The sequence below is a fragment of the Eubalaena glacialis genome, chromosome 9, assembly GCF_028564815.1.
Source record: "Eubalaena glacialis isolate mEubGla1 chromosome 9, mEubGla1.1.hap2.+ XY, whole genome shotgun sequence".
NCBI lineage: Eukaryota > Metazoa > Chordata > Mammalia > Artiodactyla > Balaenidae > Eubalaena > Eubalaena glacialis.
In genome coordinates, this window is record NC_083724.1 from 11,424,400 (window position 1) to 11,451,545 (window position 27,146).

General features: G+C 40.4%; 1 protein-coding gene and 1 pseudogene across 1 annotated transcript in view; both read left to right on the top strand.

Moving 5' to 3' along the window:
* The first annotated feature begins 1,342 nt into the window (after positions 1–1,342).
* The window catches only part of NR6A1 (nuclear receptor subfamily 6 group A member 1), a 211,986-nt gene continuing 186,182 nt past the window's right edge, over positions 1,343–27,146 (top strand). The window contains exon 1 of the mRNA XM_061200972.1: positions 1,343–1,608. Within this exon, the coding sequence (XP_061056955.1) occupies positions 1,509–1,608 (100 nt within the window). The 5' untranslated portion in view covers positions 1,343–1,508. The remainder of the gene's footprint in view (positions 1,609–27,146) is intronic.
* LOC133098226 (large ribosomal subunit protein eL6-like) lies at positions 21,709–22,408 on the top strand (annotated as a pseudogene).

Below are 27,146 nucleotides of genomic sequence, written 5' to 3' on the forward strand. Positions count from 1 at the left end.
GTAGCCCGAGCAGATTAAGGATGCAGTACAGGTTAACCGGTGTCGGTAAGGAACAGCCAACCCGTAAATGCAGGGAAGCACTGCAAAACATCCTGCCTAGCGGGTGAGGGAAGGGGTGTGATGGGAAATCTGGCAGGGGTCAGACCAGGCAGGGGTGCGAATGCCAGGATGAGGACTTGAAAATTAAGCAAGTAATGACATAGAGGAGCCAACTGATTGGTGGGCGGGGTGGGGGTCAGGGTGGGGAATGGGCAGCCAGTGAGGAAGCTGCAGCATAACCCAGCAGAGTAGAGGCGGGCAAGGAACCAGTGTTCTTGTTCTTTGTTTTCGAACAGGACAGGTAGAGCTTAGTTAGACCTTGGGAGGCAGCCGCGATGAGCCCTTTCCTGAGAGGGTCACTGAACGCGGACGCCCCCGGCAGGCCCAGAGGCTGGAGGCCGCGCGCCACCTGGTGGCCGCAGGAGGTGGGCTCAGCAGCGGAAATTGCAAAATCCGGGATTTTGCTCTGGGAAACTGAGGCAAGGAGCGGGTGTGGGGGAGATTGGGATCTTCCAATTGGACCCCGTCCCTATTCCAACCCCACTTTACAGATAGGAAAGCTGAGGAGAAGGGAAGGCGAACAAGACCGGGTAAGGACCCTCTCAAACGGAGGGCTTCAAGACCTCAGGAGTCAAGAGTCTGAGTTTCTTTATCGGCATCAACGGCCTGAAGCTTAGTTTGCCATTCTGTTCTTTGGGCAGCGGGAGAATGAAAGAGGAGGAAGAGAAACTTTAATCTTTCCCGCCCACCCTGAGGTAAAAGGCTTTAAAGAGTACCCCGGAAAGCAGAGTTTTATAGATGCCATTTGCATACGAACGCAGTCACCTCGAGTTAAACTCCGGCCCTTTAATCTCGCGTCCGATTTGTCCCGAAGCCGCGGAGGAAGGCCCTCGTGAATACCCCAAGCTCCGCCCCCTATAAGCCCCGCCCACAGGGCTGGGCTTCATTGCACGTGCTCACCCGGCTCCTTCGCGATCCGCCTCCAAGGAAAGACTCATTCTCGGGGCGGGGGGATACGAGGCGTCGTAGCGGACGTTGAACACGGATAAATCACAATAAAGAGAAGGCCCTGAAGCAATCTTTATTCAATTTTCACCAGAAGTTTTCCTCAGGGTTCATGATATTGACAGGCCTTGGCCTTCCCTTCTCAAGGCCGCCTTTCCTTCCTCCCACCCCTTCAGTTGGTGGGGTCCCGTGTGGCCGGCCTCGCTCGGCGGACTCCAATTCCCAGCGTGCCCCGCAGGGCAGTGCGTGGCAGCGGCGCGTGACGTCGGGGGTGGGAGCTGGCCAGTGCTGAGGGGGCGCGGCGCGGAGGGGCGCGGAGCCGGGAGGCTCGGGGCCCAGAGAGCGCCGCGGCCGGCAGCCCGCCGGCCCCTGACAGCCCCCTCCCCCCCGGCGGACGACGACGACGACGAGGGCGCCGGTCATGGCGGAGCAGCGAACCGAGCGCGGGCCCTGAGCACCACCGCATGGAGCGGGACGAACGGCCGCCTAGCGGAGGGGGAGGCGGCGGGGGCTCGGCGGGGTTCCTGGAGCCGCCCGCCGCGCTCCCTCCGCCACCGCGGAACGGTGGGTGAGGGGCGTGCAGAGTCTCGCCGGGCGAGAACCAGCCTCCTGTCCCCTACCCCGGGGATTCCCCTCCTCTCAGCCGACTCTCACTCTGGGAAGCCGCGGCGGCCCGGGATCCCCTCAGCGCGGACCTTCACCCCGGTCCCCCTCGGCGCGGACCTTCCCTCTCCTCCCCCTCCTTCCCGGTTCCCCTCCGCGCGGATCCTCCCCCTGCCTGGTTCCCTCCACCCCGACCTTCGTTTTCCCCTCCCCTCTGTCCCCTCAGCACAGGCCTCCCCTCCCCCCGTCCCTCTGCGCGAATCCTCCCCCCTCCCCCAGGTCCCCTCTGCGCCGGCCCCTCTCGCTCTCTCCCGGTCTCCTCACCTCGAGTCCCGTCAGTGGGGAAGCCCCCCTCCCCCTCGGGTTCCCTCTGGTCCGAGCCTCCCCTTCCCCCCCCCCCGGGGGACCCCTCTGTGGGGGTCTCTCCCCCAAAGGGTCCCTTCGGCGCCGAGCCCCTTCCCCTCCCCCCCACAAGTCTCCCCCACGCGGGTCCCTCCTCCCTCCGCGGACTCTCCCGCTGCGCCCTGCCGCCGCCACACCCTCGACCCCTTGGTTTTCTCTGCCCCTCACCTTTTTGGAGCCTCTTTCCCTCTTCTCTGCGGTGCCGCGCTTCCGTTGCTGCCCCAGCCTCCACCTCGGCGCCGACCCCCAGTTCCGTAGCTACCGGCTCAGCGGTTCCCTTTCGGACCCCGCACCCCGCTTCTCTGCGCTCCTTCCCCGCGCTCTCCTGCCCGCCTGCCCCCCCGCCCTGCTCAGCCCCTTCTCCCCGCTGGCTCAGAGCTCCGGCCCGACCGGGTGCCCGGGACACCTGCCTCTTCCCTTCTTACACCCGCCTGTCCCGGCCCGCGCCTGCCCAATCTCAGTTCTCCTCTTCCCTTTCGCGATCCCGGAGCCCAGGCCCGGAGGATTCCTCACCTGGCCCGGCCCTTCCCACCGCTTTCTCCCTGCCCCCACGTCCGGGCCAAGTCCTCAGGTTCCTCGGGGCTGTGGCTGGGCCCGACTCACCCTCCTCCCCCCGGCTCTCTGCTACCCCCGCAGGGTGTTTTATTTGTATCTGTTTGATATTTTCCCCCTCAGTGTTTGCCGCGGAATGTTTTTATTGGTAACGTGTAAGGAGCTTTTGTGAGGTCGTAAAAGGTGAACTTTTGAACTTGGAAAGCGCCCTGGAGCAATTAGCGCAGGCGATAGCCCCGGGAGGCCTGCATTACAAAGGGTGCTCGTACCGGCCCGCAAACGCTTCGGCGGCAAACCCGATTTATTTATTTATTTGCCCTGCCTTCTACCTTTCACATCTCCTCATTTCCGAATAAAGGGCAGGCTCTCGGAGATCCGTGTCTCCTCCCCTCTCTGCGCCATAAACGCGCAATTCTCAGAAAGATCTAGGACCGAACAGTGTCTAACAAGTAACAGATTTCAAATTGAATGCAAACACCCGGGACAGTTAGGAGGCACTAAAAATTAATTGCTTTAGCAAGAAGTTTCTCAATCAGGACAGTGACCTGGCAGGTGTGAAGAAAGTAACCTGAAAATAGGTCACTTGGGCGCTCAGTTGTTGAATGAATGAGGAGCTACGCAAGGGGAGAAATCTTGGGGTGGATCTGCGCCTTTATAAATTTATTAACTCGTCAAACATTTATTGCCAGTTGAGTAGATCTGGTATTTTTTTTTTTTTTACCAGTTAAGGGAAAAGTCTGTTTCGAAGAGAGCCTGGTTAACTTCACTTAATGTTGCTGACCAAATAGTGGTATGTTTTCAAAGCTCTTGTCCTTTTCTGAGATGTCTGTGATGTGTGGTATCTAGGTGGCTGGCAGTCCCTTGGGATGTCTTTGGAGACTAATTTCTGAATGTGAACATGTTTGAGATCAATAAAATCCCGTGTCACAAAGGAGAAGGCTGGAATCCAGTTAGGGTAGAAGGAGACAGTATCATAGGAACAAAGGATTTCTTTAGTGCTTTTGACTTGTAACGTTTTAAGAGGCGATTTGGTTGGTGTTAATGTGTTAAAGTTGTAAATCGTGATGTAAAATTTATCATGCTGATTTTTTACCCAAGTCCCAGATCTATATTATGGCCCATATTAGTGTGTGTATTTTCATAATGCCTTTCTGTGTGTCTATACTTCCTGTATCCACCTGTGCGACACGTAGCTGATGGATTGTACTACAGACAGTACTTTCAATTCTACTTGAGAATATTGTTGTAAGGGAAGCCTAGGAACTGCATTTGCTATTAATTATTCATTAGTACATTTTAAAGAACTCAGTGGTAATTTTAACTCTTAATCAAATTTCCCTTTCACAGCCTCATTTCCTCAATCGGTCTGGACCATTTAAAAGAATGTTATCAAGCAATACATTTAGGCTAAGGTGGCATCAGTCCAATTTAGTGCTACAAATATTTCCTTTTTGTTGAAAACGGAATGGGATTTTGGCAGTTTGATGGGCTTTAAAGAAAATATGTGAAACATTAGACTGTTGTGGGAAGTTTTATTTTCTAGTGTAAAAATGAGCATTGTCTATTATTTAGCAATTTGTGTTCATTATCTCTTATAACTTAACATGCTCACAGAAGAATTACCAAAAAAGAAAAAAAGAAGTTTATCTTTGGAATGGTGGGACTTTTTTATTTTTTCTCGTTCACTTACTAATTAATATTTTTCTCCAAAAGTAAATGAAACTGCTTAGATTCCAAGCAGAGAAAATGAATTCTCCTGGCTTTTTATCCTAGCGACTGATTTCTATTTTATATGAACTATTTGCAACAGATAGCTATCTAGATAGGTCTTTTGGTTTGTGTCATGAAGAAATAAACTGGAGGTGGAATTTTAGAAATGTTTTCCTGCCAGAAATGCCATTGATGCTGAATTTACAGTCCTTTAAATGGTTTTAATGGTTTTTATTATTCTATTGCAATAGAGTTGCTAGCCTTTTGATGCACCATCACCCTTCCAGGAATTCCCTGTGCTGACTGCGCTAGATATTTTCAGTTGTTGCTTTTAGGTTTTGATGACAAACATGAACTCACTTAGTCATAATTTTAAAGGAAGATGAATGATTTGAGGAAATGTATGCTGAATATTGCACTTGTTCATTTTATTTTAAGAGAATAAGGGAGTAGACTTTTAAATATTTTAAGCAAAGGAAGATAATAAGCCACTCTAAGTAATTAAAGGCATGTTTTATATAATTACACTTTAGAGGAATTGGGGAGTTCACTATATAACATCATGCCCTTTTTCTGCTAAGACCATAGCATCCGAATGTTTATCCCTGAAAATACATTAGCAGATGTTTTCCATGACAATCTAACTTTTCAGTTCTGTGACTTTAAAGATCAAGTTAGGTCTGAGTCACCTCAGAATTTTCTACTTCCATTAAAAAAAAACATACTATAGTACTGTTGTTCTTTAGTAAAACAGCAAACAGGTGTTTTTTTAGTAGGTTCTGTGACCTCCAAAGAACAGTGAAAGGCAACAATGAACAGATTCATTGGTGATTTTGAGCAGCTGAGGTGTGAGATGACCACATTTCCAATCTCATATTTACCATCCATTATCTTCTTTCTGAGCATTTGTTTCATGTAATCAGAATATGAACATGACATGTTCCTAATCCATAAATCATTCTGAATTCTATAGCAAAAGTGTGTGTGTGTGTGTGTGTACTGCATGAATTAGCATGTGAAAGGGAGTTAGCGAGGGGGAGGAGGGAGATGAGCTAATGAAAAAACTGCTGGTAAATTTCCTAAAATATGCCCAAATCATGTATTCTGTATTTTATTCATAATTTCTTGGTTTCTCAAATTTTTCCACTTTTTCCTGGGGTTGCAAAGGTTTAAATATCTGGGAGCAAAGGTTTAAATATCTAGGTTTAGGTTAGTGGAGATTGGAGGGTAGAAATGCCAACTGCAAGTATGATATTGGTAAAGGAAGTTTCCATACCACTTCTAGTGCCTGTTGTGCAAGATGGCTTTAAATTGCTAATGATGCTTGTGTGTTCTGGGGCCTGGGGCTGTATTTGTGAGTTTCATCCTGTGTTAAGACACCATCACTTTGTTTTTATAACTAGGTGGGTATTTATTGGTTTGTGTTGAATAAATTGGCCCATTAATGAATTGTATTCAGATGGTAGCTTTTGGCTTCAGAATTTCAAAAGCCAGGATAGCTCCTTCCACATTAGGAGACTTTATTTTCAGCAAGCTCATGTAGGTCTTCGGGGCCTTGTCATAATTTTTGATTCTTGTATACTTTTGTGTTGTAGCCAAGTTAAATGACATTTTCCATTTAAGTATTTTTTCCATTTATATAATTAGGTTGAAAGTTAAATTTGGGAAGATGCCACTTACGAGTAAATTTTACGTTGTTGGTCAAATCTACTCTATTAAAGTAGGACAATAAAAATGCCTTATTTTGTGTGAACCAGTCGTCTTATATGTGAAAAAGGTTCACAGTCAGAAAAATCAAAAGTTCTGAATCAACAGATAAATCTTGCATTTCAGCAAAGAATAAAAGAGTCTTTGAAACAATTTTAAATAGAAGGTAGCTATTGAATATGTCCACACAGGTAGTGATCTAATATACCCAACTCTTTGTAATACTTCGAAAGTATTTCTGAGACCAACAAGTTGTGAAAGAAAACGTTTTCTTTCAAACTTTTGTATTCTTAAGGTCAACTTTTTCCTGGTTCAGGTAATTTCTTAAGGGTTTACGGATGCCTTTGATCGATAACTAGGGTTCAGAAATACCAGCATTATTTAAAGTCAGCAAGAAGTACTGAGCAGGTAATTCTTTTTCGGTTGTTGTGTCCCTGTTAGAGCCGAAGATTCAGATTCGTCTGAACTTATTCTTATATTAAAAAACAAAAAAAAAACAAACTCTGGATTAACTTTGATATACAGTATTCCAAGAATCAGGCCCAGTGTTCTATTTATTGCTTGTTTTCCACCATGGCTTGTCTTTATGAAAAAGATAAAACTGTTAGACCTCAGATAATGGAAAATGAGAAGAAAACCATTGTGAGGTGGCTAACCTGCCTTTTCAGTGTGGTTTAGAAATAACTATAAATAGAAAACTTTACTTGAAAGATTAAAACATTTCCTACTTTTTTTCATTCTTCCCTTACTACCTGCTGTTAAACAGTAGCCTGCAGAGAACAGCTTTTCAAGAAACAGATTTTTTTTTTGTTTACGATGATTTAAATAAGACTTTACTATGTAACCTGGTAATTCTAATTAACAGTGATTTAGTTGGGGAGCGAACCAGGATTTCCTCATCTGGCTGCCGGGGACCTGAATTGCTTTTTTCCCCACCCCCAGCGGCACCAAATCTTTTGATCCCTAAGCTACAGTGGTTGTCATTTGAGAAAGCAAACTGAGAGAAAATAAGTTGCGAAAATAGTCTACTTTGAGGCTTCATTTGCATCTTGGAAGTTGTTCTTAGGAAAAAATTATAGGGATAATTGAATGTTTAAAATTTATTTTGAAGGGCGCAAACTCTCATGTCTAAATAGAAAATTCCTGAATTTCCTTAAAAATACATTTTTTGCTTAAAAAATTTGGGGGATTTTTAGTATTGACAATCACTATTTCAAAAGAGAAATTATCCTTATTATAAGTCCACAGGAGGCACGCAAGTGTTTTGAATTTCTTTAGGAATGTGTGTTTGGGGAAAACAAAAGTTAGCCTTTATGCAATGGAAAAATTTTCATTCAAAGTAGTTGTGGTTTCTCCATTAACATTATATTAATAAGTTCAAATAGGGAAGCACAAATTCTTATGTCATATACTTAATAAACTGTACAGTTTGTTATATTAAGAGTTAATTTTAAAAAGTATCTTCAAATGATGAAGTCTTTGGATCTTAATTGCAAACCGTACACCTTTCAGTTTGTTTACATGGGAGAAGCTATTCAAGCATAAACCACAGATGGCAGTAGCAGCATATTTTTCTATTTTCTGGACGGACTCTGGCCTTTAGGTTGGTGTCAATTCTACGGGCACTGTTGATAAGTCAGCTGCCAAGTATAATGTTTCCAAAACCAATTCCCTAGGCAGCAACATGTAATGTATTCTGGAAACAAATCCGGGCAATTGATTTGAAGATACACTCTGTGGGTGGTTTGAACCAGAGTAGTGATTTTGCTCTCATCCCAGAGTGAGAAATCATAAAGAGAAATTGGTAATAATGATAGAGGGAATTGTTTGAGTAATAAGCTATAGCACATTGGAATGGCAGTGGTGATATTAGCAAAGAATGTATCAAACATAGATACTTGCTTGAACAACTATTTGCATTGGAAACAATTTGTAGTTTTTTTAGAAAATATACTCAAGAATTATAATTTTGAGAGAGAGAAATGCACAACTAAATTCTTCATGTGGAAGAGGTAGATAGCCTTCTCAACTCTTTATTTCCAACTCCTTATATTTCATAGTATCAGGGAATTTTTTATCTGTCTATAAAAGCATTTCAGAGGTCTGTGAATGCTTGCTCTTCCATCCCATCATTGTAGTGTCAAAATTTCTGTGTTCTTAATTTTTCCCTTTAAAACCATTGTTTGAAAAAGGACATAATTAATTAAACAGATTTTTTAAATGCCTATAATACTTCCTTTGAGTCCAGAGGTATAATTTCATAGTTTAAGACTCAGGAAACATTCCAGTAACAAATCTGTGCCAAAATGAAGGACATACTGATTCAGTGACTGGGGGGGTGGGGGGGACTACATTAACTTGTATTAGTTTTCATTTGAAAAATTAATTCATGCATTCATTTCAATCTTGAAGCTGTACTGCCTTAGAAGAATTGAAAATTCAGTCTTGATTTTTTTTTTGTTACTTTCTTATGCTCTACTGCATGATACAGTGTTCTTTTTATCACAGTTAACTCCAATTTATGCAATTTAGTTTTCCTCTCACAAAAGAAAAAAAGAGGACATGTGAAGCATTATACATTTTTTATCTTGCTTCCTCATCTCTTGCCTTTTAAAATTTGTAAATGATTGATGAAATAGTATGCAGTTGGATTGTATCTTTTTATCATTCATTTGTTACTAGATCATTTCTGACTTAATATCTTCCTACTTACTGAGTCCTTAAATTTGTTAATTTACTGTATTGTGTAAACCAGTGATTTTCAAAGTGTGGTCCATGAACCTCTTTGGGGTGGGGTCCCTGAAACCCTTCTGGAGGTTCTTGAGGTCAAAACTATTTTTCTAATAATGCTGGCATTATTTGCCTTTTCTTTTTTTTTTTTTAACCGTGTTGAAATTTGCATTGATACTGCAGAAACAATGGTGGGTAAAACTTGTTGGCACCTCAGCAGAAATCAAGGCACCATACTGTACTAGTAATTGTATTCTTTAACTCCATGTACTTGTATTTAAAAAAAAAGCTATTTTCACTGAAGAATGTCCTGGATGAAGCAGTAAAACTGATTAATTTCATTAAATCTCTACCCTTGAGTACACATGTTTTTGATATTCTATGTGAGGAAATGGCAAGTACACACAACGCATTTCTGCTGCATACCGAAATAGAATAGTTTTTTTAAGGAAAAGTGCTTCTGCAATTATGTTGTGAGCTGAACTGGCTGCTTTTTTCATGGAACACAATTTTTACTTGAAAGGACAATTGACAAACCATATTTAGACTTGGGTATTTGGCAGACCATGTTTTGGAAAATGAACAGTGAGCCTGTTAGGCCAGGGAAAACTGACAGTGTTTGTTGATGGTGAATAAATTTGAACTTTCAAGTGACAATTAGAATTTTGGAAAACTTGCACCTACCACTTTGAGCTTGACAGCTTCCCAATACTTAAAGCCTTTTCTGATGAGCCCAGTGGTGATATTATTGATAAATGTGATTTTTTTGATATTACATAAGGAAATGTGTCAACATTTTGAAGATCATATTTCAGTGAAGGAGAATGTTCCATATTATCCTTTGTATGATGTTACAAAATTCTGAATGGGGAAAAGATGTGTTCAAAATGCCAGATAGACCAATGGATTTTAACTAACAGAGTACACAAAGTTCATTGATATGGTTTTAGATTTCACATTGAACTAACCTCTTTAAGAAACCACCACTTACTGAGTTTTGGTGTATTATCAAAGGAAAATACCCACAATTATTTTAATTAGGAAATACTTCTTTTCCAATTATAAATCTGTGTGAGGCCAGATTTTCCGCATATACTTCAACCAAAACAGTATATCACAGCATACTGAATGCAGAAGCATATAGGAGAATCTAGCTGCCAGAATTAAACTAGATATTAAAGAGATCAGCAAAAATATAAAACAGTGCCACTCTTCTCATCAATCTTGTTGTTTTGTTGGAAATTATAGTTATTTTTCATAAAAATAGGTTATTTATATTAACATGTAATGTGTTGTTACTTTTAAATGAATTAATAGATATTTTAAAAAATTTCATACGGTGGTAAATAGCAATAGATATAACCCATGTAAACATTAGCTCTTGGGGTCCTCAATAATTTTTAAGTGTGTAAAAGGGCTCCTAAGACCGCTCAGACCAAAGTAATGGGAGAACCTCTTTTTTCTAAACGGACGGACTTAATGTATAAGAAAATGGTGACTTTACTAAATACTGTTATTAGAACTTAGTTATTTTGGGTTTTTTCTTTCTTTTTAAAAACTCTGTAAAGGGGCTATGGAGAAAAAAATGAAAATGAGTTCATATCATTTTAAGTTTTCTTTACTTGAGACTAAATGAAGTTCACGTCACTGAGTTCTCTGATAAGGCTTTTGTTACCTGCTACATGAAACCTGTTGCTTAACTGTTAATTATTTGTGTTAGAAGTTTTCCAATAGAACCTGTTTCCTCACCAAGGGTGGATTTATAATTGGAAATAAATCTGACAACACAAAAATACTTTATTACTTGATAAGAATCATTGCTATAAAAATTAAATATTTATGAGATAAAAATCCTATCTTGCTTTTTAAAACTTCCATCAAGAATAGTTGTGATAAACCATAATGGAAAAGAATATTAAAAAAAAGAATGTATATATGGATATATAACTGAATCACTTAGCTGTACCGCAGAAATTGTAAATTTTGTAAATTGTAACAACATTTGTAAATCAACTATAAACATTGTAAATCAACTATACTTCACAACATTGTAAATCAACTATACTTCAATTAAAAAAAATAAGTGAAAGAGCCCAAAATTATGAACATAAAAGAAAAGAATAGTTTGCTTGTTTGCTTTCAGTAGACATGTTTGGCTTCTAAAGTTGTGATTTTGGCAAAGTCAATTTGTAGATTGGTTTTCCTTTAACCTGGTTTGCACTGAGAGAGGTGGTAATAAAGTCTGTATAGGAGAAGCATCTCCTCTTCTGGTGTTAAGAATACCCTTTCCTAGTGTGAGTAACATTTTAGTGTAAGTCAATTACTGTGTTGTTAAAGGGTTAGGGATTTACTCCTTAGGGTAGTTGCTAGGTAGAATTCATTCTGTAGTGAGCTTGCTGGCAGAAGAAATGTCACAGAACAATGTGAGTAACAGTAAGGAGTAACTGGATCAGAACTTAAGATGAAGATTGGTGGATGATGAACGATCAGTGTGATATTTGGGCTACCTTCCTGAGAGCTCTCTAGTTATCTTGATGTTCTTGGAGTTTCACGTAATGTACCTTTCAAAGCATTTTTGTGTTCTCTGGGCGGGGTGGGGGGGGCAGCTTAGTAATGAGAAGATGCCTTTCCTTTTTCATTTTAATGCTTGGATATTATTTCAAGTGTCAGATGAGTTAAATCGTGCTAATTACTAAGCTTAATAACTGAGGCAGATGTGTTTTTTTTCTTCCATATTTTTGCTGTACTCTCGAAATCTAACCTGTTAGGAGGCTTCTCTCTAGCCTTACAGCCCTTCCTCCAAAATGCCTTTTTAGCAGGATAATAAACCACCTGGGGGAAACCCCCCACTGATATCTATTCAGAGGGCTTTGTTTTTTGGAAGCCGCAGTAGTAGTCTCAGCAAAGGAGGAAGGATTTTGGTTAGATAGTGTGAGAGGGAAAGAGCAGGGACTCTGGAGTGTGGCAGAACAAAGATCACAACTCTGTGACTTTGTCACTTGACTTCTCTGAACTTTAGTGTTCTCATTGAATAATAATAGCAGCTAACATTTGTATAGTTGTTATTATATAATATTCTAAGCACCTTACATATATTAACTCACTTTATTCTCATAACCCTATGAGGTAGGTGTTCTATTATCATCTCCATTTTACAGATGTGAAAACTGAAGCCCACAGAGGTTAAGCCCTAGATTTTACAGTTAGTAACACCATTAATCATTTGTTTCCTAGGTTTAATCTCTCCTTCCACTCCCCTTCTCCCCACATACTATAATGTTTCTGAAATTGAGGGTAGGGTTATTAGGACTCCTGACAAAGTCTGTAGAGTGCCAAGCATGGTGTCTGCCTCAAATCAGACACTTGTGAATCCAGGCCATTTATAGTTGTTGAGGAGGCCCAGAACTCAACTCCCTATAGATTAGAGAGTCACAGAGATCCACCCTTAGAGTTGCAAGTGACTTTTTTCTTTCTCTCATGTTAGCTTTAATAAGCTGACCAGAAAACAACTGAGCAGAAAATAATTTTGCGTAATCAGAGATAATCCTTGGGTGCTAAGGAAAGAAGGTGGTTTTGAGCCATTCAAGGCAGGGATACCATATCTTGTATCTGTAGCGTCAGCACTAAAAACACAAGGAATTGGTGTTTCATGAATGTTGAATGAATGGACGAATGAAAGAACGGTCAGGTCAGGAATCTTGAGTCTTTTGCTTTAATCAGAGCCCTTTGAGTCTGAGTTCTTTGCTGGTAGTCAGAGAAAGTCTGCAAAATATAAGGGAAGGGAATGTGCTTTTCAGTCACTTGAGAAAATTGGGGCCAGTATGTAAGTCAAGCCGTGTGTTGAAGCTAAATCCAAGGTTTGACAGGCCCTCCTGGAACCAGAATATAGCTACATTTCTGTTTGGAAATGTAGCTCTCATTATACCTAAAGTGACCAGATACACCAGATTAAGATGTGATGGCCAATAAACCCCTGGCTGTTTGCTTGACTATGTTGGGGAATGTGGTTTAGGAAAAAGATGGCCTTTGTCCCCTATACCTTTTTTATTTCTGCCACACAAAGGCTGGCTAAGGGCTTCCCTGGTGGCGCAGTGGTTAAGAATCCATCTGCCAATGCAGGGGACACAGGTTTGAGCCCTGGTCCGGGAAGATCCCACATGCCGCGGAGCGACTAAGCCCGTGCGCCACAACTACTGAGCCTGCGCTCTAGAGCCCGCGAGCCACAACTACTGAAGCCCGTGTGCCACAACTACTGAAGCCAGCGTGCCTAGAGCCTGTGCTCTGCAACAAGAGAAGCCACCACAATGAGAAGCCTGCGCCCCGCAACAAAGAGTAGCCCCCGCTCACTGCAACTAGAGAAAGCCTGCGTGCAGCAGCGAAGACCCAATGCAGCCAAAAATTAAATGAATAAATAAATAAATTTATTTAAAAAAAAAACGGGCTATATGAAAAAGAGGAGGACCAATCTAAGGTTGATATGACCCTTTGAAAATGGAAATATAAGAACCAGTTGTCTAAAGCTTGTAAAATATAGATAGTGATTTCCTAGCAAGGAGATGGTGAGACTGATGTGGCAGTGGGGGTTAATAGATTATGGTAGCAATGTAGTTTGAGCAGGAAAGGACTTGCGAGAGGAGGCCAACCACATTATTTGAGGAGGTATGAGGCTCAGGAAATCGTTGATGCGCCTAGGTTTTGCCTGGGTTCTCATTCTAGCTCTCTTATAAAGGCATGTCTCTGTGAGTCCACGTATAAAATGAAGGAGCTAAATTAGATAATCCCTGAAGGAATTTTCCAGCTTTATGATGAAATGAATTGGGTAAAACAGGAAGTTGCAATTTAGGAAAGCCCTGCCTAAAGCAAATAACTATGGTACTCACAGCCCAGATTCCTTGGGATGATTTTGATTTCAGATACTGTTCAATAATCCCTCAAAGAATATTTACATTCCTTAATGCTTACCATACATTGTTTCCCTGTTTAAATTTTAGAATACCTGGCTGCTTTAAAGTCTGTAGGATCACATAATTTACATGTAAATTCTGTTCTCTGGGTCTGCCGCATAGAAATGTTTGCAGTTAAAGTTATGACATTATGATAATTTGTAATGTAAACTCGAAATTCAATGTAGAGTTTTCATTTGTTTTTTTCTTTTTAACATGATCACTTTTCTTCTCATTTATAGCCCCGCCCCCTCAGTGCCACACTTTTCTTTTGTAAGTACATTTTCATTTATTGAGTCAAACCCATAGTTCATTTCAGAGTTTTCTCTCATTCCTTGTAAAGGAATTTTTGTCTGCAAAACTCATTCAGCATTGAGAAGAGTCCTATCTTCTTCAGATCAGATGCTCTGAGTTTGAGAACTTGGATTCATTAAGGAAAATTGCAAAACCTCCTTAAATGCTGTTGGTCTGGAAAAAGGGAACCCAGCAGGAAAGGGGCGGCAATGTATGGGGGAGGGGTGGAGGGGGGTTAGCAAGGGAGCTGCAGTTGAAATATTCATCAATCATTTTACTGGCACCAGGAAACCAATCAGCCTTTTAGGGGAGAGAACTTAGTCAATCACCTAATGTGGGAAATTACAATTGCTTTCCCACAAAAAAATATTCCCTTACTTGCTGACAGATTAAATCTGAAAGATAGTTGGGCTGGCTGGAATTCAGAGCTAACTGCTGGCGAGCAGTTACTGAAAGTACTACTGTGATGAAAAAATGCATTTAACATTTGAAGATAAAATGCACTATCTGCCATGAGCCTTTTAAAAATATTTCAAAGTAAGTTTGCTTTTCATATAGTGTGACCATTAATAAAAATCAATTACCGAGCATCTATGGGTAATATGAAGTGTGTGAAATACTGTAAATTTATTCTCCAAAGCTAGTTTCAGGAGCATAGATAGGGCTCCTGGCTGAAGGATACCCAGTGTTTCCAGTGCCGTGTTTGGAAAGCAAGTTTAGAGCGTTGTCTAAGGGACGCTTCCTGGGGAACACAGTTGGAAGTGCTTGCATACGAGCAAGAGGGATTTAGCTGTATCTTGTATTTAGATTTTAAATGGTGTGATCTCTGAGTTCTGTGCTTGAATTGCCTGTGGCCCTTAGGTTCCTTAGGTGTGAGCTGTTTAGGAATCTAATGATTTTAAAATGAGAAATGTATAATCACTGTAGAAAATATGGAAACTGAAGGGAAAATTACCTATAATCTTGTCTCCAAGCAACTTTTATTAGCATTTTCTTATGTTTTCTTCTAGACTTTCTTCAAATCCTAGTTTTTTTGCGTATTGTTGTGATCATACAGTATATACCATTATGTTTTATGCTTTTTGTTTAATTTTAAGCCTTTTTCTCATGTTATAAACTTTACTGATTCAACATTAACTTATTTAAAACTTTTAATAGCTATATGACAGCCCATTGTTTTTCACTGTTGGACATTAAGATAGTTTTTAGTTTCTCACTGGTATAACAATACTGATCAGACTATCTTGTGCTTTCTTTTATTTTGGCTTATTTTTGGGGGGATAAATGTTTACCTCGGTGTACCATCGCCAACAACCAGTTTAATTTACACTAAGATATCTTGTATACTAACATCTAGGACTTATTACTATTTTTTTAATAAATGCCTCATGCTTGAGATAGAATTGAGACACTGGTAGGCTGTTTCCTCTGTTCTCATGTTATGGAGGGATATGTGAAGTCATTCCCAATGCCTTTTGTCCTCTGAATCTTTTAGATTTCTGGCACCAGGCCCCCCATGCACATTGCCTTCCATCCCCCGCCCCAGTATCTCCAGCCTGGTCAGAGCAGTGCTTAAGGACCCTTCTGAGGCTGCCTTCTTTCTCTTATAGATCATGGGTGAATAGGTCACAAAGACACTCTGGAGCCTTCTCTGGTTGCCTCTAAAAATTTCAGGAGGATGGATTGGGGGGTAGGGGGTGTGTGTCTCTCTGTCTTCAAATACGACTATATCAACTTCCTCAAAGTCTTGAATAGGTCCTAAAACTTAAAACTGAATTTGGTTGGAAATTAAGTACATGGAGAGAGAAGTTAAACTTACATTCCTTTAGATATCTGCATAATCTGCATGGCTTCCTCAGTGGCTGAAACACTGACTCTGCACAGGGTTTGATAGTGAAAAACCTAAATAAATTTTATGCTAATTTGAAGGGCATTCATAATTTTTAACAGGGCTGGTTTCAGAATGGAAACAAATATTTTCAGAGTCTGGCTATCTACAAATTTTGAATTAAATCATAAATCATACTTGCTGAAATTAAGATTTAAGAGTCTTCTAGTAATTTTAAAAGTTGAGGTTAATTGAGAGTAAATACACAAATGTTTGAAGATCATTTGCTCTGCTTCTTTGTGTTCACCACTGGTGGTAAGAGAGTTTGCAATTTGCCAAGACACAGTTTTTATAAGGCTCTTTAATAAGAAAGTGAATAAGCCAGCTGCTCTTTCCCTCGACTATGCCAATTGCAGACCTCCTCAAATCCTGGTTAGTAATTAAAAGCCTTGAGATGGCCTTGAATCTAACTGAACCACAAAAGCTGTCTTGAGTTAAATTTATAGTCCTTGTTGTTTTCACAAGAGGTTAGGAAGAATCATATTCTATTTGCTAAAACATTAAGGGTAGCCTTGGGTGTACGTTGAAGATCAGAAATAATTAATAAGAGGCACTTTTAAAGTGCAGAAGAGAAGCCTGGAATGGACAAAAAAAAATTAGCTGTGTCATTTCTTCGTTGAGCATTTGAAATATGTATTTGAAGAGGTTTAAGTTAGGGTGATGTTTTTCAAAGTGTCAGTTTGCTTAAAAGATCTTTCTTTTCCCCATCTTAACATAAAGAGATTTTTGAACCCAGTGTTCAAAATCAGAATAAATGTTTAATGCTTTTTAAAAGTAACAGTTTAATTCATTCTTAAAATATTTTACAGGAGTGGGAACTTTGTTAGTAAAAGTTCCTGATTATACTGAGGCAAAAATGCTTTATATTTGGGCTGTATCATAAGATCTATGAGTAGAGAATTTTTCTGCTTACCAAAAAGAGCAAAATATATTTTCAGTTGTTTAGAGAGCCTTGAATTACTATCTTATTGATAGGAGGAAAGTTGAAAATGTTGCTACAAGAAAAGTCAAGTTTTATGTGTCAGTAGGTGAGATAAGACATTTCTCCTAGCATCATAAATGTGATAAATCCCTGAAGACCCCAGTAGTAAGGCAAACAGTTTGAGCAAGCACTAATGTCTTATATAGATTGTGTAGACTTTAGGATTATTTTAGTTTTTACATTTACTTAATGAGGCTAGCCTACACTTTGACCAAAATAATTGATCATAAAATTATATACCTGTGTGTGTGTGTGTGTGTGTGTGTGTGTGTGTGTGTGTGTGTATGTACACACACATCAGGGATTGTCAGTGTGGGATCCCTAAAGATGGTAGTATGGGTTCTCAAGCAATTTCAGCAAATTTGATCTGAAATCATATGAGTAATAAGGTTGTCCAGCCTAAATAAAGTAATAATGTCTCTACAATCTTGACTTTTGCCTTGAAAGTATTCTAGTTTAGTCTGGCAGCAGCAGTGCTACTCAACCTCTGAACAGCAGATACAAATTTTTGCAGAAGAGGGTAGAATGAATAGTTATTGTAGTATGGTAGACAAACTGCATTGGTATGGGTGGCAATTTAAAATTATTTCAGAGAACTATTATTATGATGTAGTGATTAATTAGGTGTGTTAGGGCATGAGCTCTAGTTGGACCTGGGTTTAAAGCCTGTCTCTCCTACTTTCTTGATTTTTTTGGAGGGCAGTGGTGCTGAAAGGATGTAGAATCACCACACAAGTTACTGGAGAATGAATTGATGTAGTGTGTGAAGAACCTGGAGTGTAGCTGTGTTACTGTACGAAGGTTATTTAACATTTCTTAATTTCCTTATCTGTAAGTAATGTTAATATACCTACTTCATGGGTAAGCAAGCCAGCTCACCGAAATCCAAGTCATTGAAACTAGTTTGCCGTATATCCACTTTACCCAATATTCAATTCAACAAAAATCAATTTGCTGAATCTAATTTGTAGAACTTACAGAATTTGTTGTCAGTTTCCTTCTTCTAAATTGCTACCCTGTCATTTTTTACCCTTTTCTTTTCTCCCTTTTGCTGTACCCCATCTCTTCCCCCATTACCTGCAGCCCAGAGCAGACTGTATTTTTCCACCAGCAGAGGTCCCCTCTCTGCCCTGGCTCTTTCCAGCTGCAGGAGCAGCAGAGAGCTGGGATAGAGACAAACTGAACATTCTTGAAAATGCTGCTGTGCTAACTGTTGATCTTAATTTGGCAGAAATCTTTTTTTAAAAAATAAATTTATTTATTTAATTTATTTTTGGCTGCACTCGGTTTTCGTTGCTGTGCGCGGGCTTTCTCTAGTTGCGGTGAGTGGGGGCTACTCTTCCTTGTGGTGCACATGCTACTCATTGCGGTGACTTCTCCTGTTTGCAGAGCACGGACTCTAGGCGCGCGGGCCTCAGTAGTTGCAGCACGCGGGCTCAGTAGTTGTGGCTTGCGGGCTCTAGAGCGCAGGCTCAGTAGTTGTGGTGCACAGGCTTAACTGCTCTGCGGCATGTGGGATCTTCCCGGACCAGGGCTTGAACCCGTGTCCCCTGCATTGGCAGGCACATTCTTAACCACTGCGCTACCAGGGAAGTTCCCATGAATTGATTTTCCTGTCTATTATATTGTACTTTGTCTGTGCTAGGTTATATCTTTGAACATTTACTGTGGATTCTTGATAAATCATCTTGTGAAACCTATTCCTAATAGGTTTCTAATCCTAGAGGCCAGACTGGTGTAGTGTATGGCAGGCCAAACTTGGTATAATTGATACTTCAATAAAATTTTTCTAATACTTGGCATAAGCTAAACTATATGATTCACTGTTCTTTGACACTTTGAACCCAGGGTTTCAACCCAGAGCTTATCCCAGGGTAAGATTTGTCAGCATGCCCTGGTATGAAGTAATGGAGACTTTAGAACAAGGGTTTGAAATTTTATTATCTAGCTCATATGCTCTATCTAGAATTTTACCACTTTAAATTCTAAATCATAAACAAAAACCTAATGTCTCTCTTGATTAGAGCATGAAGTATTTGTGTTCTTCCTGTTGAAAGGAAAAAAATTTGTCCCAAACCAATTTCTTAGCTGAATTGTGATTTAGCAACTCTATTCATGTGCAAAATCAGTATAATTCGTACTTAGTTTGTGATCATTATCTTTCTCTGAAAATCTTGTAGTTAAGCATTTGTCTTTTTTCTTAAATTGAAATTTATTGTGTTCTTACCGTGTACTAATTATGTGTAGCAGTCTTATAAGGAGAGTTACATTATTACTGTCATTTTGCAGATGAGAAAACTGAGAGCAGTTATGTGACTTGGCCTGGTAAATGGGAGAGATGGGATTCAACTATAGGCTGTTTGACTCTAGGCCTCACACTCTTGGAATCTCAGCACCATATTCTGATAGAGGAGGATCCTAAGGGCCATTTGTACCTTAAGGAGTCTAGTATTTAGAAGACATTGCTTTAATGGCAGATGCAAAAATTAAAACCAAACTTCAGAGTTAATGCCGCCTCCATTTTTAGGCATGGGGACAGGTGTGCCCCTTGAAAATTGCTTGTTTAAATTCTTAACTTTTTTTTTTTAACTGGCCATTTAAAAATTTATTTTATTTTATTTTATTTTTATTTACTTATTTATTTTTGGTTGCATTGGGTCTTCATTGCTGCATGTGGACTTTCTCTAGTTGTGTCGAGCGGGGTCCACTCTTTGTTGCGGTGCGCGTGCTTCTCATTGCGGTGGCTTCTCTTGTTGCGGAGCGCGGGCTCTAGGCGCGCAGACTCAGTAGTTGTAGCTCACGGGCTCTAGAGTGCAGGCTCAGTAGTTGTGGCGCATGGGCTTAGTTGCTCCACGGCACGCGGGATCTTCCCGGACCAGGGCTCGAACCCGGGTCCCCTGCATTGGCAGGTGGATTCTTAACCCCTGCGCCACCAGGGAAGTCCCTGACCATTTTTTTTAAAAAGATACCTTTTTGTGTTTCCAAGGAAAAGAATGAAGTCGAAAACCAATTAGTGGTGTTGGAGAAGGATGCTGTTGTGGGACTTAGGACATGTCCTTGCAAACAGGGAGGCAGTGCTGGCCCTGGGCATGTGACACAGAAGTAGGTCTCTGTGTGGAATGGGAGGGAATTGTAATACTTAATGGCTTTAGGAAATAAAGCAAAATAACATTAGGCTACTTAATACTATGTGGAACAAGTTAAAAAATGAATATCGTGAACTGAAAACACGAAGACTGTAATATGGTAGTGACTGTAAGCAACCAGTATGTCTACACAACTTCAATTTCCAGGTCAGCTTGTATTTCAGTCTGCCTTGTTGACCTTATGAGTACACTCTTCTCATCTTGACATCATTAGTTAATATTCTAAAAATATCGTCACTTTGACTTATTCAGGAATGTGAAGCATATGCAGAAACAGGATTGCTAAAGTCAGATGAGAAGTGCTGTATACCAAGTAATGGTTCCCCACTCTGGAAGCCTGACATTTTTGGTATTTCACTTAGTTTTGAGATACATATTCGGAAGTAAGAATGCTACATTATGTTTGTGCTAATGCTAATGCATGATAATGTTAGAAGATGAACTTTACCCCTAAGCTGACAGACCTTATAACAGGTATCAAAAATTAAAAGGATGCATGTATTATACAAGTAGAGTATGATTTTAGTTGGGCAGGGTAGACTAGTATCTGTAGCTCTTAAACATGCCCCAGTCATTTATTTCATTGGTCTGGTGATCTGAGATCTGAATGGTTGACCCAGAGGTCAGTTTTCACATGAATGCTGTAGCTTCATCAAGAAGCCAACATCTCAATAATAGCACTGAGTGATGACTTAATAAAAGGTCCTATTCTCTGTGTGTGCACAGAGTGGAACAGTTTCCCTAGAGCTGCTGCAAAGTGGTTTATGTTTTTTAATCAAGAAGTCTGGGCTTCCCTGATGGCGCAGTGGTTGGGAGTCCGCCTGCCAATGCAGGGGACACGGGTTCGGGCCCTGGTCCGGGAGGATCCCACGTGCCGCAGAGCCGCTGGGCCCGTGCGCCGCAGCTGCTGAGCCTGCGCTCTGGAGCCTGCGAGCCACGGCTGCTGAGCCCGCGTGCCGCAACTGCTGAGGCCCGCGCACCTGGGGCCCATGCTCCGCAACGGGAGAGGCCACCGCAATGAGAAGTCCGCGTGCCACGGTGAAGAGTGGCCCCTGCTCGCTGCGGCTGGAGGGGGCTTGTGCGCAGCAACGACGACCCAGAGCAGCCAAAAATAAATAAATAAAATAAATTAAAAAAAAAAAAAAAAGAAGTCTGTTTCACAAGTATACTTATATTTGTGGCTTGGAGGGTGAAGATCAGAATGACTTTCCCAACTATGATAATAATGGCTAACTCCATTTTCTCATCTTACAAGATGGCAGTGGAAAAGCTGAGAAGCCAGATACTAAAGAGAAAAAATGTGAAGCGAAGAAGGCTGATGTGTAGAGAACAAATGTATGGATACCAAGGGGGAAAGGGGTGGGGTGGGAGGAATTGGGAGACTGGGATTGACACATATACATTATTGATAGTATGTATAAATTAGACAACTGATGGGAACATACTGTATAGCTCAGGGAACTCTACCTAATGCACTGTGGTAACCTAAATGGGAGGGAAGTCCAAAAGGGAGGGGATATCTGTGTGTGTATGGCTGTTTCATTTTGTTGTACAGTGGAGGCTAACACAACATTGTAAAGCAACCATACTCCGATAAAAATTAAAAGGAAAAAAAAAAAGGCTGATGCTGGTGGCAAGGTTACAAAGGTTAAGAAGGGGAAGCCCCACTGCAGCTGAAACCCTGTCTTGGTCAGAGGAACTGGCCAGTATTCCTGATTGGTTATGTATTCCAGAAAGGCCTTGTACAAGATAAAGTATTCAGTAGCTAAATCCAAGGTTGAAAAGAAAAAGAAGGTGATGGTCCTTGCTACTGTCACAAAACCAGTTGGTGGTGACAAGAATGGTGGTACCCGAGTGGTTAACTTCGCAAAGTGCCTAGGTATTATCCTACTGAAAATGTGCCTGGAAAGCTGTTAAGTCATGGCAAAAAACCCTTCAGTAAGCATGTGAGAAAACTGCGTGCTGGCATCACTCCTGGGACCATTCTGATCTGCTTCACTGGGCGCCACGGAGGCAAGAGGGTCATCTTTCTGAAGCAGCTGAGCAGTGGCTTGCTACTTGTGGCTGGGCCTCTGTCCCTCAATCGAGTTCTCCGCAGAACACCAGAAATTTGTCATTGCCACCTCCATCAAAATTGATATCAGTGGTGTGAAAAATCCTAGAACATCTTACTGATGCTTACTTCAAGAAGAAGAAGCTGTGTAAGCCCAGGCACCAGGAAGGTGAGATCTTCGACCCACAGAGAGAAATATGAGATTACAGAGCAGCGCAAGGTTGATCAGAAAGCTGTGGACTCACAAATTCTATGAAGAAACAAAGCTGTTCCTCAGCTCCAGGGCTACCTCCGCTCTGTGTTTGCTCTTACAAATGGAATTTATCCTCACAAAATAGTGTTCTAAACTTCTTACAAAGAACCTGATTGAATAACTGGTCCATCTAAAAAAAAAAAAAATAATGGCTAACCTTTACTAAACATGTACTATGCACCAGGTACTCTCTTGAGTGCTTTAAATTTTTTTTATTTCATTTAATCCTCTCCGCAGCTCTGTGACATGTATGTACTATTATTGTTGCCATTTTTAGATTGGGAAAATGCCAAAGCCTTTAGGACCATGATTATCGTTTAAAGCAGAGAGATATTACAGATGTTACTCCCTTTACACAATTTCTTCCTTCTGTAAAATGGGGGCTAGACTGGGATGGAAGAGATTAGAGATGATTTATAAGGTTTCTTCTAGTTAAAAAAAAAAAAAAATCTAAGAATCTTGGCAACCTCTTAAGGGTTCCTCAAGTGTTAACGTTATATCCTCTGTATCCCCTAGTATACACAACTGCCAACTTTTGAAAAATTCATAGACTTTAGAGCTGAAAAAATACTAAGAAAATTGGCCAGACTTTCTCCTTTTACTGAAGAGAAAATGGAGCACAGAGGGAGTAGATCCCTCAGCATTACACAAATGGCTTATTAGTACCAGAGTAAGGCTAGTGTTCAGGTGTCTTGCCTCCCTAGTGTATCACTTTATTGATGTCTCGACATTAGGAAATTGCTTTAACATCAGAGTTGGTATAGACGTTTTTATCTCTGTATAAAGAGTTAAGAGTTTGGAAATAGGAATTGATGTTTTACCCTTTACAAACTTCATGATGAGTCAAGGAAAAGAAGGTTCTAAAAAGTAGCTTTCCAAGTGTTGGACTTGCTTATTTCTATGATTTTTTTTTTTTTTTTTGGCGGTGCCACGTGGCCCGTGGGATCTCAGTTCCCCGACCAGGGATCAGACCCGGGCCCTTGGCAGTGAAAGCTCGGAGTCTTAACCACTGGACTGCCAGGGAATTCCCTATTTCTATGATTTAAGGCCTTCCATGCCATGCTAAACATGTTGAAAATGGGGAGCCAGCCAACAGGCACATGAGAAGATGCTCAACATCGCTAATCATCAGGGAAATGCAAATCAAAACTACAATGAAGCATCATCTCACACCTGTCAGGATGGCTGTCATCAAAAAGAACACAAATAACAAATGTTGGTAAGGATGTGGAGAAAAGGGAATCCTTGTAACACTATTGGTGGGAGTGTAAACTGGTGTAGCCACTGTGGAAAACAGTATGGAGGTTTCTTTAAAAACTAAAAATAGAACTACCATATATGACCCAGCAGTTTGACTCCTGGCTATATATCCAAAAAAACCAGAAACACTAATTCGAAAATATACATACACCCCAACGTTCATGGCAGCATTATTTACAATTGCCAAGATATGGAAGCGACCTAAGTGTCTGTCAACAGATGAATGGATAAAGATGATGTGGTAATATACATACAATGGAATACTAAGCCGTTAGAAAGAATGAAATTTTGCTGTTTGCAGCAACATGGATGGACTTGGAGGTTATTATGCTAATTGAAATAAGTCAGACAGAGGAAGACAAATACAAAGTGTTGTATGATATCACTTATATGTGGAATGTAAAAAAATAGAACAGACTAGTGAATATAACAAAGAAGCAGACTCACAGATATAGAGAACAAACTAGTGGTTACCAGTGGGGAGAGGGATTGTAAGAATCTAGGGGTAGCCAGCTTTATTCATCTTTGTATCCCTTTTAACTTAGCATAGTGCCCTATATTGAAAATGCTAGGTAAATATTTATTGAGTTTAATTTTAGAACGTAGGAAAGTGTAGCATATAAGAAGCAGCAGGAGTTTTTCACCCTTAATCCTGTTTGTGGAGTGTCTTTTGCATTTATGTGGTGCTATAAACATATGTTGGTTTTTGCTCTTCTATCTTGACTCCAGTTCGAATAGTTTAAAAAAATTTCTTTTGGGGTTATTTCATAGATATGATTAACTAACAACTAGCTTTGCTTCATATTTGAAAGATTCTGGGGTGGAAGTTTAAAGATGTTGTATCTTTTTGTTGCCACACAATGGATTTCTGAAGCTGAGACATGAGAGACGGTGCTGAGCTTTATTTAGCATTAATGGTTAACTAGTATGTCAGAAAGATTAGTGCCCAGAATTATGTTTCTAATAAGAAGTAATTTAAAAGTCACTTGGAGAATGTCTGGGAGGTTTTTTTTTTTCCCTTCAGTTGAACTGGTCAATTTTAGAGAGTTAAGGCGAATCATTTTGTTCTTAGGCTTTTTCTTTTTTATTGAAGTAAAGTTGATTTACAATGTTGTGTTAATTACTGCTGTACAGCAAAGTGATTCAGTTATACATATATATACATTCTTTTTAAAAATATTTTTCATTGTTCTTAGGATTTTTTAAATGTGCATGTTTCTGTTTATAAAAACAATATATTTTCAATCAGAAAAGTAGAATGGAGAAAAAAAAAATCATCCTCAACAGATGGTTCTGAAATGACCTCGAAAGCTCTGTGACCACGGTCAAACAAACTCCTTTGTCTGTAAGACTCTTCTTCAGTTAGTCTTTGAAATGACAATGAGCAAAAAAAAATCTTCACTCTCCCTACTCCTGCTGGGAGTAACATTTTTCTAAAAGAACCTAGTTCTTGTTTAATTACAATATTGCATTCATTCATTCATGTAAAGTTTTATACTTCGGTTTGATCTAGTTAGTGAAGTTACTCTGGCTGCTTCTGATTATCTTGGATTATTCAAGAGGAGGTTTATAATGGACTCATCTAAGGTGTGGTGTTTTTTTCTTGGACTCTGAAGCCCTGCTTTTGTGGGAATGTCAGGGTTTGTTTTTTGAAATAACGTCAAGTTCCCAGCTAGCTGTTGAAAAGCATGTACCTTGCAAAGGTGGGGTTTTATTAGCCCAGCTACTCTGAATAGAAGTTCTCTTGTTTTGACTTTTGTGGCTCTTTCCATGTAACAGAATACAATAATCTGTTTAAACCTATAAGATGGAGAAAGGAAGAATTCATGTAAAGCATCAAGCCAATGCCAGGCCTATAGTAAAGATTCAATAAATGGCAGCTGAGAGATTATTTTATACATTTTATTGTATGTGTGCATTTTGAAATTTCTTTAACCTCCAAGCTGAATGGAGAATTATCAACAATCTCTTTTGTTACTACAGAGATCCAGGAATTGTAAATGAAAAATGTCAGAGGCTCATCAGTACATGCAGTTTTCTGAGAAATGCCTGTACTATATTTCCATAGAAACACTAATGACCTCTGACTCATCAAACCGAATTGCCTTCCTAAACTGTTTTCACCTTCTGATTCTCTAGACACAGCCTTGAAGCTTTGTACTGCTTTTATTTTTTAAAATATCTTAAAATTGAAATGTCATAATCTTGAGCTAGCTTTTCTGCCTTCAGTATGGTTTCAAGGCTGCAGTTACAAAGCTAGAAGGCTGAAAAACTGAATGAAAGGTGATGTAGGTTGATCAGATGGAACTTATTAATGTTTCCATAGAAATGTAGACACTTCTTGTAAGCACCATTTAAGCTGAGCAAATATGTGGGCACAATAGGTTATATAATTGAGAATTCTAGGCTTTTCCTCCCCCCACTCTTTTTTTCTGCCCCTAAGATTTCATGTTAAAAAAATGACATTAGGGAAAGGGCTTTGTTTTTGTTGCAGTTTTTAAAATGTGACCTTGACATTTGTAGGTGGAGAAAGGGAAATATGACTTGAAGTTCTGCCAGCCAGCTTTTGCTGTGCAGACCTGTGGTGCTGTCTCTGTATTCAAAAGCATTTTCTGTTATTCCTGAAGTATAGTTTATCAGGTTGCCTGTGAGAAACAAAAGCTAATGGCCCAAGTGGCATCCCACTCACTGGATAGAAAGGAAAGAGGCAGATGTGAATTTAATGCTCAGCCAATCTAAAGAAAAGTGTTTCTGTATTTGCTTGGGTCTGGGGCTAAATTGTAGGCTGCAAACTGGACTGTAAGGCAGGCCATGGTTTGGCTAGCTAATGTTTGTTACCAAAAAAAAAAAAAAAAAAAGCTACGTTCCTTTTCAGCCGCTACCTAAGCCATTCTTTGTACCAAAAGCAGTATAGGAGATGGAGTTGGGAGGGGCCCTGAAAAATGGGAAGAGTTCCTAGAATTTCAGGATCTGTGGATGGTTTGCCATGTACATCGTGGCTACCCTCTCAGAGCGCTTTCCTCCCATCCTTTTAACCCTTATGCTTTTAGTTACCTGGTTGAAATTTTAGAACCACTGTATTGAAGTTAGTCAGAGTTGGGCTGGTATTGACACACTTCCTAGGTGTATCCATGTATTTCCTTTCCTCAGTGACTATTGCCTATAGAATAAAAGCCAAAAACTCCCCATGTATGGCAGTTAAAACCCTTTATGATATGGCCCTGGCTGGGGCTCCAGTCAAATCACATTACCAGGTAACATTGTTCACTTTCTCTGTTCATGCCTTTTACATGTGGCTTCCTCTGCATATGTTTCTCAAATAGCCCTGTTTGTCTGGTGAATGCTTATCCCTTGCACATGCCCCTGGCCCCATGGTTGCTGCTCTGTTCTCACTAATATTGATAGCAGCTCTTAAGCGCTTTCCACTGCCCTGAGTGTATCATTTCATTGAATCCTCACAACAATCTACAGATGAGGAAATTGGCTCAGATAGGTGAAGTCACTTCCTAAGTTAACACAGTAGTAAGTGATGGTGCCAGTACTCAAACCTATTCTGATAGCAAAAGATATGCTCTTACT